The sequence below is a fragment of the Hyperoodon ampullatus genome (genome assembly GCF_949752795.1).
Source record: "Hyperoodon ampullatus genome assembly, chromosome: 6".
Classification (NCBI taxonomy): domain Eukaryota; kingdom Metazoa; phylum Chordata; class Mammalia; order Artiodactyla; family Ziphiidae; genus Hyperoodon; species Hyperoodon ampullatus.
Genome location: NC_136919.1, coordinates 83937072 through 83957475, shown reverse-complemented (window position 1 = coordinate 83957475; position 20404 = coordinate 83937072). Strand labels below are relative to the sequence as shown.

General features: G+C 40.2%; 1 protein-coding gene across 1 annotated transcript in view; it reads left to right on the top strand.

Annotated features, from left to right (window-relative positions):
• The window catches only part of PRUNE2 (prune homolog 2 with BCH domain), a gene marked incomplete at both ends in the record, with an annotated part of 266187 nt that overhangs the window by 206250 nt on the left and 39533 nt on the right, over positions 1–20404 (top strand). Inside the window, 2 exon segments of the mRNA XM_079706041.1 lie at positions 14076–14155; positions 16103–16303. Coding sequence (XP_079562167.1) covers positions 14076–14155; positions 16103–16303 — 281 coding nt within the window.

The following is a 20404-nucleotide window of genomic DNA, read 5'->3' as shown; positions in this document are numbered from 1 at the left end:
GGGACTGTGTGGGAATGAAAAGATAAAGGAACTTTATGCTCGAGGAAAGCAAGGAACAACTGGGCCACCAGGAAGGAAATACAGAAAATAAAAATGGGGTGATGTTACCGAAGGCACAGAATTCTGGAGCTTCCAGCATGTATTTATTCAACAAAAGCTCACTGGGTGCCAGCTGCCAGTCAGTGCTCTCAGCTCCCCAGGGATTCTGTGGGGCACAGGATACCAGCTGACCCTCCAGGAGCCAACTGTTGGCCCATCCAGATGAAAATGTTTTTATTCTCTGCCCCAGTTTCTTCATATGGCAAACAGAAAACAGAAAATGATGCCTTAAAAGGATGCAATCAAAAACACAATGTTGGGACTTCCCTGGTGGTGCAGTGGTTAAGAATCCTCCTGCCAGTGCAGGGGACACGGGTTCGAGCCCTGGTCCGGGAAGATCCCACATATCGCAGAGCAACTAAGCCTGTGTGCCACAGTTACTGAGCCTGCACTCTAGAGCCCACAAGCCACAACTACTGAGCCCATGCACTGCAACTACTGAAGCCCATGCACCTAGAGCCTGTGCTCCGCAACAACAGAAGCCACCGCAGTGAGAAGCCCGCTCACCACAACTGGAGAAAGCCCGCGTGCAGCAACGAACACCCAAGGCAGCCAAAAATAAATAAATTTATTTAAGAAAAAACCCAAAACACACAATGTTATTTCAAACGTATAAAGACAGAGAGATACTACATAGAATCAAGGAGGGTTTTTTTCTTTAAGGAAAAAAGAACATAAATGACATGGTAAAATTTTCAGAACCCAGAAAAATATTGTTTTAGGAAACAAAATTCAAAACTGAAAAACAGAAAGCAGCAAATCTAAGAAAATAAAGAGACAGTAAAAGGAACCAAAGTGAAAAGAACAGACGATTGGAAAAAGAGAAACTATTAAAAGATAGAGTGCAGATACAGACTGCAAAAGTGTAGAATTCGATAAATTTAAAACAACCTACTGAAAAAGACAAATGAATCAGCAATCGCCAAGAGGAGCAGGGAGTGGCTGTGGCTTATTTATTTTAATATCCCCACTGGCTTGCAGAGATCAGACCTTCAGAAGATGCTGGTGAGGATGAAGGGATATGACAGACGTGTGGCCCGAGGGGGTAGCCGCCCCTCTGCCAAGGCCCGCTTATCAAAGGCTAAACTCCTCCCTTTCTTCAGTGATGCTAATATTTCAGCTTTCTATGCCTGCTCCTCCCTACTTTAATTTGGAAAACATTGAAAGCCCTGATAATATGGCAGTGGGACGTGACAGTATACTATTGCTGCTGATAAACAACTGAAATGACTACTAACGAAGCACTTAATTATTTCTAATGTCAGCTGGAAATTGTCCAAGTGAGGATTTCTAGAAACTCGTAGAGAATATTATATATATTTTTTTCTTTTTTTTTGTTTTTTGCGGTACGCGGGTCTCTCACTGTTGTGGCCTCTCCCGTTGCGGAGCACAGGCTCCGGACGCGCAGGCTCAGCGGCCATGGCTCACGGACCCAGCCGCTCCGCGGCATGTGGGATCTTCCCGGACAGGGGCACGAACCTGCGTCCCCTGCATCGGCAGGCGGACTCTCAACCACTGCGCCACCAGGGAAGCCCGAATATTATTATATTTAAATTACCTCTTTATCTTAAACTGTTGCCCACGCTGGTATTTTAAAAATTGAAAAAACACAGAAGAGTAAATAAATAAAAAGTAAAAAATCCCTTTCTCCCTAAACGGCTCCCTATACATAGCCCCTATCAATTAATTAAATTATTAATAGAAATTAATAATTTCTATTCCTTCTAGATATTGTCTGTGCCTAAACATATGTATAAATGTGCATAACTTTATACAAATTACATCATTCTAAACATACCACCTTGTAATTTGATTTATTAAGTATATCTTAGATGCCATCCCATGTCAATACATTTAGAAATTTTTTGCATTGATATACAGTGATGAAATTCATGTTATATTTAATCACTCCCCTGTTGAACATTTAGATTATCCTTTATACTTTTTCAAAAAAATAATAAATTATTTGAGTGGAAAAATTCCCTTAGTGGAATATTAAGTTAGACTATATGTCCTTTAGTTTATTCAATGAAATAGATAACTAGGGCTCAAAGCTGAGGGCAAAATGGTGCAAAGCACTCTTTTCTCCCAAACAGAGAAATGGCAAGAAGCTCTCAAAGTTGGGTTAGATACTTTCCCCAAGGTCTTTTTTTTTTTTTAATTGAAGTATAGTTGATTTAAATGTTGTGTTAGTTTCAGGTGTATAGCAAAGTGATTCAGATGTACACACACAGACATATACATATATATAGACATATATACATATCTGAATATATATATGTATTCCTTTTCAGATTCTTTTCCATTATAGGTTATTACAAGATATTGAATATAGCTCCCTGAGTTATGCAGTAGGTCCTTGTTTATCTACTTTACACATAGTCGTGTGTATCTGTTACTCCCTAATTCCTAATTTATCCCTCCCCCACTTCCCCTTTTGTAACCATAAGTTTGTTTTCTATGTCTGTGAGTCCATTTCTGTTTTGAAAATAAGTTCATTTGTATTATTTTTTTAGGTTCCACTCATATGGGATTTGTTTTTCTCTGTGTGCTAATCTCTAGGTCCATCCATGTTGTTGCAAATGGCATTATTTCATTCTTTTTTATGGCTACGATTCCATTGTGTGTGTATGTATGTATGTATGTATGTATGTGTGTGTATATATATATATATATATATATATATACCACATCTTCTTTATCCATTCATCTGTCATTGGATATTTATGTTGTTTCCATGTCTTGGATATTGTAAATAGTGCTGCTGTGAACATTGGGTTACATGTATCTTTTCGAATTAGAGTTTTTGTCTCTTCTGGATATATGCGCAGGAGTGGGATGGCTGGATCATATGGTAACTCTATTTTTAGTTGTTGTTTTTTTTTAAATGAAGTATAGTAGATTTACAATGTTGTGTTAATTACTACTGTACAGCAAAGTGATTCAGGTTTATCGTAAGATATTGAATATAGTTCTCTGTGCTATACAGTAGGTAGGTCCTTGTTTACGCATTCTGTATATAAAAGCACTGCTAACCCCAACCTCCCGCTCCATCCCTCCCCCAAACCCCTCCCCCTTGGCAACCACAAGTCTTTTCTCTATATCTGTGATTCTGTTTCTGTTTCATACATAGGTTCATTTGTGTCATATTTAGATTCCACATATAAAAAATATCACATGGTATTTGTCTTTCTCTTTCTGACTTACTTAGTATGATAATCTCTAGTTGTATCTATGTTGCTGCAAATGGCAATATATCGTTCTTTTTTATGGCTGAGTAGTATTCCTTTGTATATATGTACCACATCTTCTTTATCCATTCCTCTGTCAATGGACATTTAGGTTGTTTTCATGTCTTGGCTATTGTGAATAGTGCTGCTATGAACTATAGGGGTGCATGTATCATTTTGAATTATAGTTTTGTCCGGATACATGGCCAGGAGTGGGATTGCTGGATCATATGGTAATTCTATTTTTAGTTTTCTGAGGAACCTCCATACCATTTTCCACAGTGGCTGCACCAACTTACATTCCCACCAACAGTGTAGGACAGTTCCCTTTTCTCCACACCCTCTCCAGCATTTGGTATTTGTAGACTTTTTAATGATGGCCGTTCTGACTGGTGTGGGGTGAAACCTCACTGTAGTTCTGATGTGCATTTCTCTAATAAGTAGCAATGATGAGCATCTTTTCATGTGCCTATTGGCCATCTGTATTTCTTCTTTGGAGAAATGTTATTTTTAGTATTTTAAGGAACTTCCATACTGTTCTCCCTAGTGGCTGCATCAATTTACATTCCCACCAACAGTGTAAGAGCATTCCCTTTTGAGAAATGAAATTGTATTCAAGTTGGTTTCATCTAGAACAGGGGTCAGCAAACTATGGCCTCCAGGTCAAATCTAGTTAGTTGGCCACCTATTTTTCTACACAGTTTTATTGGAACATAGCCACACCCCTTCATTTACATACCTTATGGCTATTTTTGTGCTACAGCAAAGTTGAGTAGTTATGATAGAGACTGTGTGGCCTGCAAAACGTAACAAATTTAGTATCTGGCCCTTTACAGAAAAACTTTGCTGACCCCAGCTCTAGAGAAGTCAAAGACTTAACTACCCTGCCATGCCCTAGAGATCAACAAATATAACTGCTTGAGCAGCAGTTGGAAGAGTGTCTCTGTTGGCCCCTGTTGTTTGTATTTCTGGTGCCAGACTGTCCACACTCTTGAGCGACTGAGGGGAAGTAAAAGCAAGGCAGTGCAGCCATTGCATTGCACTGCTGGGGAGAGGAATCCTTGTGAGCATATCCCCTCGGGCCGGATGGTAGGGCAGGGAGGCATCTACAGACTCATCTGCACAAAAGAGAAATTCCAGGAGGTGCTGAGCTGCTGAAGTGGAGGGTGGGCAGGGTTGCAGGAGTCTGTGCTGAGACTCTGGCCACTTGGTCATCCTACAGGAGCTGCTGACTCTCGCCCTAAAGACTCTTCATTTCTGAAGACAAACGGTCGTCCATTCCTCCTCCTCCTCATTTCGCAAGAACCTCATCCTTACTTAACATGCCCATCCCCCCTCCCCCCCGAGGACCCCCCCCACCGGGTCATTCCTAATAGCATCTGAGAGGTGTTTTTGTCATTGTGGAAGAGGGCACTGTAAACTCTACACTGGGTGAACTTCACCTTATTATGTTTAGAGCAATTACTCCTTTGTGATATGACTTCTGTAAGAGTCACCTCACATTTCTAAATTATGTTTTGAAGAAAGCTTAACTTGTTATCAAACGTAATTTGTTGGTAGACCATTTGAGTGGTCAAGTTCCAATATGTGGTGAGACCTTATGAGGAACACTCTGCTAGAAAAGTAGGGCATCCTCCCCTCTCTAAATAAAGGGTGTTTATTCAATAGTGAGTTATTCCCCTCCACCACATGCTAGGCCCTCTGCTAAGCACTGGGAGTGCCTGCCTTCGAGGACCTCTGTGTGCATGTGTGGAGGGGGGATGAGAGTGGGGAGGAATGGGGAGGGTGGGGCCAGAGAAGTTAGGAATAGACGGTTGTAAATCATGAAAAATACCCATTTGATGTGAGCTCAGGGTACTGTTGGACTTGACCCAACTGTGTGGGGTGGGGATGAATTCAGTGGCTGAGATGTCTAAGCTGAGTTCTAGAAGACAAGCAAGAACCAAGTGGGGAGTGAGTGATGGGAGAGGAGGCTCGAGTTCGGCCTGGGAGGCCAGACCGTGAAGCCTGGTGAGCCATTCTCTGGAGCCAGGACCCTTCCCTTGAGTCAGTGGGGACATGAAAGGACTGAAACAAGAAGGTTAGATTGAAATGGTTAGATACTGAGTTAGCAATCTGAAGGGGGTGGGGAGTAAAATCAGAAACAGGTTTCTGCAAGGAAAAAATGAACTTGAACTAAGGTCTTAGCAGTGAAAATAAAGAGGAGAGGAGGTTGCAAATGTATAAGACTGGATGGTCAGGATGGTCAACTGGATTGGGAAGGAATGTTAGAAAAAGAAGGAAATTAAGAATGATTGCCAGTTTGGGGGTTTGGGAGCTCACAGGTGATTGGTAGGGACATTCACTGGGATAGGGAAAGTCTTAGCTAACCATTGCTGTGTAATAAATTATCTAGAAATTTAGCAGCTTAAAACAACATTTTTTCTCTCAGTTTCTGTGTGGGAATTTAAGAGCAGATTAGCTAGGTGATTCTGACTCAGGGTCTCTTATGAAGTTGCTGTCGAGACATCAGTCATCTGAAGGCTCGATGGGGGCTGGAGGATCTGCTTCCAAGGTGACCCACCCACATGGCTATTGGCAGGAGGCCTCAGTTCCTTCCTGGATTTTTACAGGAAGCCTTGGTTCCTCACCACCTGGATCTCTCCATAGGGCTGCCTGAGCATCCTTAGGACATGGCAGCAGCAGGCTTCTCCCACAGTGAGTGATCCGAGAAAGAGCAAAGAGGAAGCCACGTGCTTTTTAGGACCTAGTCTGACAAGTCACACACTGTCACTTCTACCTTATTCTGTTCTTTAAAAGCAAGTCACCAAGTTCAGTCCACACTTAAGGAAAGTGGGGGGAGGGGTTAGGCTCCAACTTTTGAAAGGAATGTCAAAAAATCTGTGGATATTTTTTAAAAACTACCACAGAGAATGTAGGATGTAGCAGATCTGTGCAGAGGAAGATGCTGAATTCAGTTTTGTATATGTTGAATTTGAAATGCCTGTGAGTAATCCAAGTTATGAACTGTAGATTTGCTTCAGAAACAAGTATATGCCCCTTCCCAGTGTGAGCTTATGCCATTTAATTGAATCTTCTCAATAACAAATATTGATGTGTCTTAAGGTTTTAGAAAACATGTGAAAAAGAGCATAATATATACCCTGCAGGCAAGAGGTAGAATTCTCCATGCAGCCCTGTTCATAGCCAAAGATTTAATTAATTATTATCTGAAAAGCAAATGTTTTAAATGATATTTAGGCTTTCCTTCTATTCCTGATGTGTTCCTCAAACTTTAGGGCTCATAAGGTTTACTACAAAGGATTTTATACAAAACCACATATGCTATATAATTCAAGGGTCATTTGGACAGCAAGTGATTTTTGCTACCTGCAGATTTTGAGAATTCAGCCCTGCGTAAGGAGACTGTATAATGTTTCTCTCCTCTGAGAACATGAGAACAGATGGCTGTGGTTTGTAGGGTTTTGCAAAATCCCTAGAGAAGGTGGTAACTGGGTGAGTGCCCAGTGCTTGTGTTCCTTTAGTTTTTTGTCATCTACTTTCCCTATCCGCACCCCCCTCCTTATCTGCCTCAGCTGGCTGACTTATAGGAGTCACCACACTTATCTTTTCTAGGGTGAGTGAGGCCCAGTGCTAATTGTTGACAAGAGCCTCATTTCATGGGCTCAAACCCAGCTTGCTGTTGTGGGACCTAAGCTCCCATCCTTTCCTGGGTATCAGCTTGATTAACCTGAGTGTGAACCCCAGTGCCTCTGCCTTGCCTCCCAGTTGAGTAATGTGATAAGAGCCCTGGGGCACACAGGGTGGCATGTACCCTTATCTTAAATTGTGCAGCCTACTTTATCAGACAAGGATCCTGAAATGGCAACTCTCCAACCATTGGTCTTTAAAGGGCTAATTTATGTACTCAACAAAAGCAGGCAAGCACCTCATGAAAGGTTTTGTTTCTTCTTTTTTTTTTTTCTTCATTTTATCTCCACTCCTAGAGAAAGTGACTTATGAAGTCTGTCACAAGGGAACGTTCTCTTTATGTAATCATTTCCCAAAATTTATCAGCATAACCATATGGTATTTTTCTAAAGAACAATTAACATCCTTAACCTGCTACCCTATTTTTATGGAGCTGTAGTTTTTAGTGGTCAGTCTTATAAGAATGATTATTCCCTAAAAGGGTTGTTGCCTGCTGCTGGGTGTGCATGCCTGCCAGGAAACATTAGAATCCACAAGTGCTGTGTGTGCGCTAAGTCTCGGTTCACTGCTCATTCGCTATTAAAAAGAACCTGATCTCGGACAAGGCTAATCCTACAACAGTTAGATCCCTCCAGATTCATAAATGCTGGAAGGATATACAATGTAGAATGGGCTTACATTTGTACCTGGTCTAAACTCAAGAGGGTGCATATAACCAGGTCCCAAATTTTTCCTTTTTCGGTTGGTCTTTTACTCTGGTTTCAGGACCGCCGTGCTACTGCACGCTAATTTCTTTATTAAGAAGCAGAAGTACCAGAAACCCAAAATCTACTAATATACATGGGATCCATTCTCAAATTGGAAGATTGTATTTACGTCACTGTTCCCCACTTGGTGGTATTTGTGATTAGGGGGTGCCCAGATTCAGTATAAATAAGCACTGAATCACCTAAGAGCACGGTTGTTTTTCCGACTTCCTGATTGAGTTGAACCCTTGGATAATTCATCCATTTTCTTTTCTAATATCTGAGTTCAAGGCTATTTATTTTCCTCTAGGAATTTGTTTAGCTGCTTTCACAAGTTTTGACACGTAGGGCTTTATTGTTCAGTTACTTACAGATGTGTTTTTAAATTTCCAAAGTCTTTTTATTATTGATTTCTTATATATGGCCCTGAAGTCAGAAAATAAGGTACATGCAATGTTGACTTTTGGTATTTTACAAGACATTCTATATAGTTTTCATGAGTTTGAAAAAATTGTGTATTTTTCTTGAGTGCGGATCTGTCCATTAGACCAAGCTATGTTAGTACTTTGTTCAGATCTTCTGTATCTTTATGCATTTTTTCAGATTGATTACTGAACTCTTGAGACATTCAAAGTTCCCCCCATGAAGTTAATTTCTCCTTATAATTTATATTCGAGTTTTTGGCCTATGTTGTTAAAAGCATATTGGCTCTGGATCAGTATATCTTCTGAGAAATTTCTCCTTTTATCATAAAGTAATAACTTTCTTAAGCCTTAATAATGCTTTTCTGCCTGAAGTCTATTTTGTTTGCTACTAATATTGTGACAATTGCTTTCCTGTGGCTATTGTTTTCCTGATATTTCTTTTTATATCACTTTATCATCAGCACTTCTGCATTATTATTTTTAGATGTTCCCTTTTTTAACCAGCATGGCTACTCAGGGTAAATGACACTGCCTGCTATGACAAACAACCCCAAATCTCAGTGCTTCAACACCAAGAAGGTTTAAAAATTATTCTTTAATTATTATAATCTCTTTCATATTGCTTTTTGTGTGTTTTTTTTAAAGATTTATTGCTAGTTCTTCTGTTTACAGCATTTGCTGGCAATCCCCCATAGTGTTTTTCCATAGTTCAGTTTGTAGTTTGGTGGGTGTGGGTGAGGGTGTTGGTGTGGGTTCACCTTTCAGAGGGTTTTTTCTTTCTCCTAAGTGGATTTCCAGTGAATCCTAGATAGTAAAAGTAGCACCATTAAGTGGTTTCGTATTTGGTTCTTTTGGAACCCTAGGACTCTAGGCCTTCAATGGCCCTAGGTGAATTTTAATTTTAATCTCTTGACTTGCGTTTCCTACATCATTCAGGTAATATAAATCAAGACATACTTGGCATACAAGCAGTGTCTCTAATCCTCATAGGTTGCTTTTTGTTTTCCACCCAAGATTCCAGGCAGACTGTGCTTTCCAAGGCCAGAGGATAGAGTTTGCTCTCTTCCCTCTTTCATTAAGAGGGCCGCTTTTTAAGGGCCACGGCCTTATTTAGAAGTTCAGGGTCTAGGCCTTTCTTGCAGCACCTGGAGGTCACTTCTCCTGTGGGGCCCAAAGGCCTATGTCCAGTCCAAAATCCTGCAGGCTACCTTTCATCAGCTTTCTAGAATAACTCTTCATTTCCAGCACCTGGGGATTTCCCCCGGTCTCTTTCAAGTTTGGAAATGTATTAATTACTTTTAGGGTGTTCTGTCTTATATAGCATTTCTTTGGATTTATAATGATAAATGACATTACACCCTGCCAGACACTTTCTGATCTCTCTCTTTTTTTTTTTTTAGCAAATAAAGAAAAGTCTCAGAGGGAGAGCCCAAGGGTTTCTACCTTGAATTTAATAGCATTGTTTTATTTTGATTATATTTAATTTATATGACTATTTTAGGTGAGTGATTCTAAGTTTCCTTATATACAGTGATAACAAACCTTCCTTTCAAAACAAACTTAAGTCAATTTAAAGAAAAATATTAAGTAAATTGACAAGGGCTAGGTGGCTATGAGAAACCCATAAAGGTGGTATATTAATATTCAAGTTTATAGAATGCTTAAAAAGCATTTGATGGTCTTCTGAGCTTTGTCCTCATTTTTAAAAATGTTCCTATATGCTAAAGCAAACCTAGACAAGATGTTTACCATCAACCTGAGCCTAGGTTGAGAATGTGGGAACTGGGTTACCCAAATCAGGGCATAGTGCCAGTCAGATATTCCCTTCAAAACAAACAATAAAGATCAGCTGTACTACTCAGCATGGGCTGGATTAGCCCGTGGTAACAGGGAAACCCAATATCTCAGGGCAAAACAAAAAGATTTCTCTCTTGCTCATACATCCAACGATCTTTATCCAGTAGGGGCTCTTCTCCTCCCAGCCCCTGTTCTGAGCTTCTCCATAGGCACCAAGGCGGGGAACAGCACATGGCACCTACACTTGGTCCTAATTCTTCTGCCCGGAAGTGACACCTGCCACTTCCGTCCTCGTTTCATTGATCAAAGTAAGTCACATGGCCACCCTAATTTCAGAGGAGGACACGTGCATAAAAGGTGGAGAGCCAGAACTATTTGGTGAAGATCGATAATGTTTATAAAACCGCCCAGCAAACCAACAGTTCTGGATCCGTCCTCTAGATGGCGACGTGGAGCCGAGCATCTGTTGGGGAGGTCAGCAACAGTAGAGTCAGACTCAGTGTTTACAATACCCCCAGCCTGTTGGGTAGCTCCCTTCCGTACAGAGAAAACCCCTAATTAGGTAGTGACTACGGTTGGGTAAGGTAAAATACTTAACCTTCACTATGGCCTGATTTGTTACCTAACAGATCCCAAGAGGCTTCCGTTCCCGTTGGTAAAACTCCATGCTGTTCCATCGCCAACTACTCTGTCCACTTCATTTCTACAAATATTTATAGACCTAATGTATGAGTGTGGTTGAAGTATTTACAATGGGCACAACTTGGGTTTCTGCCAGGTTTGCCTCTGGGCTGTTCTGGTGCAGCGTTCCTTCTCTGTCCCTGGGGTTTCCTAAAAACTCCCCACGGCCTTCTGTAATATCTGTGGATTTGTGAGTCCCTCTCTTCCCATCACTGCCTGTTCACAGCTTCAGCTTTTCTTTTCCCTCAGGTATGCCGCCTCTGGTTTTCTAGCACTTTCTTAACTGTGTCTCCGTGCCGTAAAGGGGCACTGAGAGACAAAGCCTCTATTTACTAACTTCAGTGAGTCCAGGGCACTTATAGGCTCTATGGAGATTTGTGCAGCACTGAAATTTTCCCTTACCTAGGCTGATACCCCAATTTTAATAACCTTAATATATGTTTTGTCCAACCATGACACGGACTTCAGTTAAATCACTGATCCTGCTATTAGGTTTAAAATGAGGGAACACAATACCTTACACTTAGTGAATGCTTTATAATTTCCAGAGTATTTTCTTATGTATTCTATTTATTGTTTATTCTCCACAGTCACTGTAATATTCGGTATTCATTATCTTCACTTAAAATCACAAAGACGGTCGGCTAATGTTCTCAGAGTTAATAAGCTTGTCAGTACTAACCGCAGAACTGTAACCCAGGACTATAACCTCATATCTAGGACCCTTTCAATTATTCCATGATGTTGCCTATAACTCACAAACATCAACAAAACCTACAAAATTTTAAGATGGATACTATCTGTCTATTTTTTTTTTTTGCGGTATGTGGGCCTCTCACTGTTGTGGCCTCTCCCGTTGCGGAGCACAGGCTCCGGATGCGCAGGCTTAGCGGCCATGGCTCACGGGCCCAGCCGCTCCGCGGCATGTGGGATCTTCCCGGACCGGGGCACGAACCCGTGTCCCCTGCATCGGCAGGCGGACTCTCAACCACTGCGCCACCAGGGAAGCCCTATCTGTCTATTTTTAAACGCTTCATATTTACTTTGGAGCTAAAGCCGGCACCCTTATGTGCTCTCTGAAGCAAGTAAACATGATGTCTTTTTTTTTTTTTTTTTTAAGGTTGACTCATAGGCAACTAGAGAAAATAATGTACATGTGCATTTAGGGGATTTCAAGTTCAATAATTCAATCCAACACATATTTATTGGGTATTTATTTCTACCAGGTGCTGGAGATGTAATAGTGAAGAAGACAGACATGGTTTCTGTCCTCATGAAGCTTCAAGGCTAATGGAGAAGGCAATTATAATAGCAAAAAGAACTACAATGAAGTAGATAACATTTCTTTCTTTCAGTGTTCTTTTCAGGCATTGCACAGTCTCTCTTTTTTACTGGAGAGGAAATGGAGGCACAGAAAGATTAAGTAACTTGCCATATGACACACAGTAAGGGGTAGAGCTAAGATTTGAATCTAGCTGCTCTCAACAGCAGCATTTTGCTACTCTACAGGTACTACAGGGTTGATGTCAAAGAGAACGCACACAGATTACTTCAGATGACAAGGGGTCACTGTAAGGAAATCTGAAAAACTGCAACAGCATGGGAAACCTAGACAGCTATCCCTCTGGGTCCCAGGACTTTCAAACTGGGGCCTAGAGCAGGCCTTCTCTTTGCCCAGCACCCCACCTCCATTGCTGGACAGTCTGGTTTGCTGCATCCCATGCGGTGCGTCTCTGGCAAGGGTTATCTTGTTCCTGCCAATAGGTTTATTGCCTTTGACTCACACGCTGACCCCTTGCTCACTGTTTTTCGACTAGGGTGCAGGACTCGTTTCAGAGAACATACAGGGCAGAAGCCACAACAAGTGTATGGAGAAGGAAACTCCCTGGGGTTGTGTTTTTGAAGGGGTCTGGGGGGTTGACGGGTAAGGACACGGGCGTTTACTTCTCTCAGGGAAGCAGCGCTGAATTGCTGGTGACAGTCCTCATTATTTTAACTCCATCATCCCATCTTCACCACAAGCATGAGGCTGGTCTGTTTCATTCTTCTACATCCTTAGCACAGAGTAGACACTCGATACATATTTGCTGAATAAATGAAGCAAGTACAGTTATCACTAGAGACACAGGATTTTGTTTACGTCATAGGCTTTGTTAACAATAAGGGGCTTAACTTGAATCCTGAAGAAACTGATCATCCAGGTAAGCAAACTCCAAATGTTTGGTAGACCCAGATTGAGGGGAAGAGGAGTCGCAGTGAGAGAGGGAGGGAGGGATTAAATTTAGAACTTTAACACAAAGGTTTATCATGTTTAAATTTAGATTAGTGCCTACATCAGACGTATTCACCCTAGATGAGTGAAATTACATGGAAGCCACCACGAAGAAAAATATATTATCGTAGGGAGGGTGGGAGGGAGATGCAAGAGGGAAGAGATATGGGGACATATGTATATGTATAGCTGATTCACTTTGTTATAAAGCGGAAACTAACACACCATTGTAAAGCAATTATACTCCAATAAAGATGTTAAAAATATATATATATACTATCGTGATAAATGGGGATGTACTGAACGAGGGTCAGGAGATAAAAATAAGTCAAGGAGAATTTACTGTGAACAGTGATCAGCTTCCTACAAGAGCATAGAGATTTGCCACAGTTTCCTCCAGTATTTGTCTGTTCCCTTCCACTAGTCTTACCAAGTGGGTTAAGTCCTGGGTTCAACAGTCCCGGGTTCAACACTGATTAGGGAGAAAAGATGGTAACTCATGACCAGAACCATCTTCACCAACTTATAATTCACAGTGAATCTTTAAATATTCAAAGAAGGAAGGAAAATAACATCAGTTGGCACCTTCTCAGGAATGTTAGGCACCTTACATTCATTGCTTAATCTTTCAACAACTCAGTGAGGCAGGTGGTATATCCCTGTTTTACAAATAGAGATCAGCAGAGTATGCTTTCCTCTGCCCACAGCAGTTTAGGTAATATGCTCAGATTTACACAGAGGAAGAGATATATACAAAGTCAGGTCTGTACTTACTCCAAAGCATATATATTGTATCCCTTGTTGAAAAAAAAATTAAATGTCCCCTTACGTATATTTTATTAGTTATTTGCTTCTCCTCTTTCTGAATTTCTTACTTGAGGTGTTTACTTATGAGACCTGGCAGGAGAAGTGACTCGCTCTGTGCACAGAGTAAAATCCGAGTCCGTGGTTCTCGTTCACAGAAACTGCAGAAAGTCTGTATTCTAATTTAGGGCCACCTACAATGGATTCAGTACACATACCTGGTTTATTGAAAATGCCATCCTGGAATCTCTGGGTTTCCTTTTCAAAGAAAATTAAATCCCACACAATTTTTTACACTCTTTTGTTTTTGTTTGTTTGTTTGTTTTTTCAGACTACTGTCAGAGGATGTGGGAATGGACATCCCCTTTGAGGAGGGAATGCTGAGTCCCAGTGCTGCAGACATGAGGCCTGGTGAGAGAGCGTTCATTCATTTCCTTCAGCAGTGTTCTATATCCAAACATGTTCATTATTCAGTGAGAGAACCATTTCCTGTGCATCCAACTTGTGATATCAGTGATAAAAGTGAAGAGAGGAAATAAATATGTGTGAGGAAGGTATTAGGCTTGATGTGGTTAATTTCAGAGTTGACTTGAATCATCAACTAGTGTGGGCCACCCTTTATCTCCTGGGCCATGCCTGGATCTGCCAATGTTTTCAGTTCCTGTGATAACTGGCTGCTGTTTATCATAATACCAAATTCTAACATCTAAGTTCACCAATTTATACTTAAGTGTGAGAATATTTAAAATTAGCGATTTAATATTGAGGATGCTCAGTATCCTGATTATTAAAAAAGAAAAACAAACAAAAAAACCCAAACTACACTTTACAACCCAAGGCATATACAAAAAGGAATTTTAAAAATTTCAGTTGCGACCTATGTGGCTCTCACTCTGTACTAGGTTCACTCCTTTGCACTGTACCAGCTACAGGATCACACCAAGATCCTGAACCCTGACATTATCAGTCAAGCCTAGAATTGAGAAAGAAGGGAGTCAATTTTTTATTTCTGCCCGAGTATTTAAAGTGTATTCTTCAAAGTACTAATCATGTGACATAACTATTCTTAAGTGTTCTGTGGCCAAATAAGCATGGTAGCCACTGTACATCTGCTCCACTCTTCAAGGTCCACAATTCACTTTTTAAAAAGTGAATTGTGGGAACTCCCCTGGCAGTCCAGTGGTTAGAAATCTGCGCTTCCACTGCAGGGGGCCCAGGTTCGATCCCTGGTTGGGGAACTAAGATCCCACAAGCCGCGTGGCGTGGCCAAAAAGGAAAACAAAAATGTTATATACATAACATTTCTACCATCACAAAAAAATTTCTTTTCGACAGCACAGCTCTGAGAATCCCTGTAATATGGAAACCCAATGTTTTACAAACTGACGGATCAATAGAAACATTTTTTCAAGTAATACATAAAACATTACATGGAACACAGTTTAGGTGTTGTCTATACAGAAAAAAAAAATCTTAATGACAAAGAAACAGTGTCAGCTTCCTTAGGACAAGAGACAAGACTAGAGTTAGAAGTCCAGAATTGATGGGTATACCAGATGGCCTTCAAAACATTTTGTGATAGGGAATCCTGGAATTTTTTTCTTAAGGTATCTCTCTAACATTGTTTAGTTGGGATCAACTTGGTTAAAAATGACTTCTCCAGCTCTGCTTCTGTTAAGTGAAAGGCTCTTGAACAGCAAGATGCATATTACAGTGAAAGAGTGGGAGCTAATTCCATGAGCCTTACACAAGGAGACTATCACTAAGGTACAGGAACCAGTGTCAAGCAATATTGGCATAAGAAGTAATGACTGCTTGATCAAGGAATGTAATCTGGGAGGGTACCTCAGTTTTATTACCAAAAAAAAAAAAAAAAGCCAAAGAAAGTTCACAACAGAGTTGTCAGGAACTAAAAGACGTATTTTGGGAGTGTCTGTAAACATTACAGATAAAGTTTGTATCCTCCATTTCAGAGGAATAAAGTCTACATGAATCGTTATAAGTTATGTGTAAAGCTTAACTGTTTTTCTTAAGTAATATGCACCATAAAAAATTTGATTCAGTATTATATCAATGTCAAGTTCTCAAACCTGAACAGGGCAGTTCTAAAAACTAGATCTCTGCCCGTTTAGCAATGGCTCCCACTTCCTATTTCTGCATGGCCAGGGCTGATGTAGCCAGGGCGAGCCAGTACTGAGGCCTGCTGGTCAAGAGTGGAGTCTAAATCCCACATGAGGACTTTTAGCAGGTGTGCCTTTGCTGAAAGGGCCTTAAAATTGTTTTTCACTGGGTCCCACACCCACTGTTGGCAGCCATGTGTATGGTCTAATACTTAATGTTGTTCTCTATCTTCTTTAGAACCTCCTAATTCTCTGGATCTTAATGGCAGTCATCCTCAGAGAATCAAACTCACAGCCCCAAATATCAATCTGTCTCTGGATCAAAGTGAAGGGTCTGTCCTCTCTGATGATAACTTGGACAGTCCAGATGAAATTGATATCAATGTGGATGAACTCGATACCCCTGATGAAGCAGATTCTTTTGAGTACACTGGGCATGGTAAGTTGCCAAGTTGGCAAGGCCAAAGTTAAGTGAAAAGTGAAAGATTATCTAATCTTATCTAATGTCATCTAAGTGGCTTTAGGAACAAACCTCTCATTGTGTTGCTGGTGGCTCCTTTCTGTGATTTCTAGAAGCTTCTGTGTGTATCTCAGGTCATAGGTGGACATGATTGATGGTTTAGAGCTTGACAGAACAGGTACGGCTCACAGAGGTCATACATAGCCATCGCTCCTTTGTTAAACCCCTACTTTATGCCAGGCCTTGTGCTTGGCTGGGGTTGTAGGGAAACTGTTACATGCTGTGTTATAAGAAGATTGGGACTGGGTTTGCAGAGAAAGAGAATTTAATCTGGAAGATAAAATTAGAAGTGGAAAAATTAGAGCTTACCAGTTTCTCTGTACAAGCTCCCACTGTCTGGAGTGTTCTTTCTCACAGATCCTACATGGGTGGCTCCTTCTCTTTATTCAGATCTTAATCAGATGTCACCTTCTCAGAGGCCTTCCCTGACCTCTGTAAACAAAGGCATTCTCCACACCACCACCTAGTCACTCTCTATCCCAGTATTCACTTTATCTTCCATGTGTCACACTAATAGAAATCATATCATTTAACTATTTGTTTGCATCTCTATTTTCTTTCTCTTCCCACTAGAATGTCTGCTCCCCAAGGTCAGGGACTTTCTTATGTTTAGTGCTATATCCCCAATAAAGCAGGAAGGAAGGAGGGATGGGACAGGGTGTGCTGGGGGAAGAATAAAAAGGAAGAAAATTAAAAGCTGCTGGACCAAACACTGGCACTCCTGATATGATTACCAGTCTTATTTTAGTTCTTTCTCTTGCTCAATGAAATTGCGTTTGTTAAGAAATATATACAAATACAAAGCACTTGCTTTAAAAAATGGCATCATGTAGTTTCAGTTTTACAGGGTGGCATTCTCTGACTTTGTAGTATTTTAATTTGAAAGTAAGAGAATCCTAGCTACAGCTACTGCTTTGATACACTTTGAAAATGATTAAAAAAGAAATACCACAATTGAATGATGCCCTGACTTATTTAGAGCTATACTGATTCCAGCAGTTTCTTTCATAGAAGAACATAGTTATGAAATTAAGAGAGTCATCATCCAATTACTTAAGTCAACCAATGGTCATTGAGCAACCAGGGCTATAACCACAACCAGCATAGATTCAGACTCTGTCTTCACAGAGTGTAAAGCTTTATTTCCTCAAGCTAAGAAAACAGGAAGTGGCTAAACTACTTGTATTACAGATTATCATGTTAAGTAGAGATTTTATATTGCATTTTTTATCATGGTCTTGGATTTTTATAGTTGTCAGGATATTTGACCCTGTAGGTTGAAATACACAAATAGGAGGTGAAAGGTCTTGAATTCATATTCTTTTCTGCCATCTCAGACACTCTTCCCCAGCTACTCCATCCTTTCCAGCTGACCCCAGCTCTCCCAGCCCTTCTTCTGCTAATAGATCTTCAAGTGTAAAAATAAAGCCTTAACTTAAAATCCCAGAGAAGACAGCTGTGGCAGGACCCTGCTCGTCCCTCCCTCTCCTCCCCCTGTACTTCCCTGTTGCCCTGGAGAGCTGTGTCACACCACATCTGAACCTTTTCTTTTTATAAATAGTAAAACTGTCAAGCAAAGTGGCGGTGGCTGAGCAAACTGGTAATTAAAGCTGCCACTTGCTGACACAGTTCTTTTTATTTAGTCGACACAGTTATGCTGAAAGAACCAGATTAACAGCCGCAACCCTGCTTTTAGGTCTTCAACTCAAAGGAGAGAATTTTAATGTAAGCTGAATTTTAAGTCCACCTTGATTTTCATATGAAAGATGTATGTTCAGACACTGTTTTAAAAACAACATTAAACACTGAAAACACAAAGTGCATCTGAATAGCTATATTTTATAAACATGCAGATATAGATAACTGACTATAAAGAGAGAATACATTAGCGTCCCAAAGTATGAAATTAATGCTTGGAAAGCTGGGTGGTTTTCTTGTTGTTTGTTTGTTGTGTGAGCATTCTGAACTAGGCATATACATTCTAAACAAAATTGGAGTTTTTAAGGCACAGGCTTTCAAGTGTTTGGTCAGTAATTAATTTTATTTAATGAACACTTTTCATAGTGCTTACTGTGTGCCAGGATCTGTGCTAGGTGCATTATAAATATTAACTATATTAATGCTCACGTCAAATCTATGAATAGGTATTATGTTACCCCCAGAGGTTAAGCAATTCACCTAAGGTCATATAGCCAGTAAATGTCAGCGCCAGCATTCAAAACCCAAGTTGTTGTCCTCGACTCCTGGTCCACGTTCCTCTCCATAAATATACTGACAGTGAAGAGGAGGATCTTTTACTAGGTCAGGCTAGCACACCTGAAGTCCAGCCTGGTGACACACCCTCACATTTACATTCCCTTTTATCCAGCCATTTTCCAGTGACTTGAGGGCCCTTAATTTCCCAAGTGCTTGAAGGATGTTTACACGATTTGCCTGTTTTATTCAGTCGATGATCACCAAACATTGCTGCCAGGTTATTTGCCCACAATGTGATTTTGCTTATGGAAAATTTCTGAAGCTCACTATCAAAAGATGTTGAATTAGCCTTCCCTTCCAAGCCATTTTCTTTAATAATAGTGTCCAAATATCATTCAAAGTACCGACATAATTAAGGCTTGACTTCCTTTGATATTTAGAAGTGCCAAAGATATCAGAAATATGTAGATAGTGAAGGATTTAACAGGCCAGTCTTTCATATTAAGGGAGATCTGAGCTTTTTTTTTCTTTTAATACTTTATTATACTAATCCTATAAACTTAAAATATCCAAAGGTCAGAAAATTGATGATGACCTATTTCTGTTTTCCAAACCAACCGCAGAGTTATTTTTACCGTAATTCAGGCCTCAGCAAAGCCATTTCATAAGGGAAATGGAAAAATGATAGAGAATTTTAGCCTGAATATTTCTGATAAGAACATTATAAGAAACACTCATGTGCTCTTATATTTTTTCTTCCTAGGCTAAGCGATGTTTAGTGACCTCGTTTAAGCTATCTTTTCTAAAACTAACCCCTAATGACAGACAGTTTCCTATGTGAATAAGATGCCCTAACATTTTTTCCACATCATCAGGTAGTCACTTCACTTAACTTATCTGCAGTCTTCCATTATTTTCACAGCCTACAGGCAACCAGCTTGTAAAATCAATTCCCTGTTTTAACTCTGCATATTAACTAGTCAAGTGTTAGGCTTATTCTGTTTTACCCACAAGCAACCTTATGCCATAATGATGATGTGGTATGAAAGGATGATTTTTTCCTTGTATTTTTGTATGCTGAGTTTTCACATTCAAATTAACTACGTACCTGTTGTCACCTGAAGAACTTTAAAGACTTTCTTAGCTGGGTACAGGATGTCTTTCCTCTAACAAGTAAAAGTTCAAACCCGGGGGGCGGAGTGTATGAAAAAACGTAAGTGGGAAGACCATTGAGCAAGTTACTCTTGTTGCCTGGGACTAAGATGTACCTAGGACTCTAGCAATAGCAAAGAAGATGGAGAAAGCCCGTGTCTGAACCCCAGCTATGCTCTTTCCAACTGTACTGAACTATACTTCAACAGGAAAAAAGTGAAGAATGTTCTCAGTTTGTGATACTGGCAAAAGATGTGAAGCTGAACTTAAGCTTCATTCTGTCAGGAAGGGTCCCTAGAAATATGTTCACATCATTATATGCTTTTGTAAAAGTTTGAAAAAAAGAAAAGAAAAGAAAAAATTATTTTCCTTAAAAAGCTCCCTCCCCCCAAAACTATATATACTTCAGGCTCAAACAAACCTGAATCCACACTGGATACTAAGTAACATAAAAGGGAGAGATGAAAGGTATATTAGGAATGAAAATTAAAAGCTAGTTTATAAATTTCTGGGTATTTAGCATAATACTAAACATGTCTTGAATGATGAGTGTCATTTAGAAAGCACTCCTCCTACAAATTAAATTAGTAACATTCAACCTAATGTTCTCTAAATCAATAGTCTAGATTAATACATAGCATGTTCAGGATTAAATTATGCCTATGTTAGTGA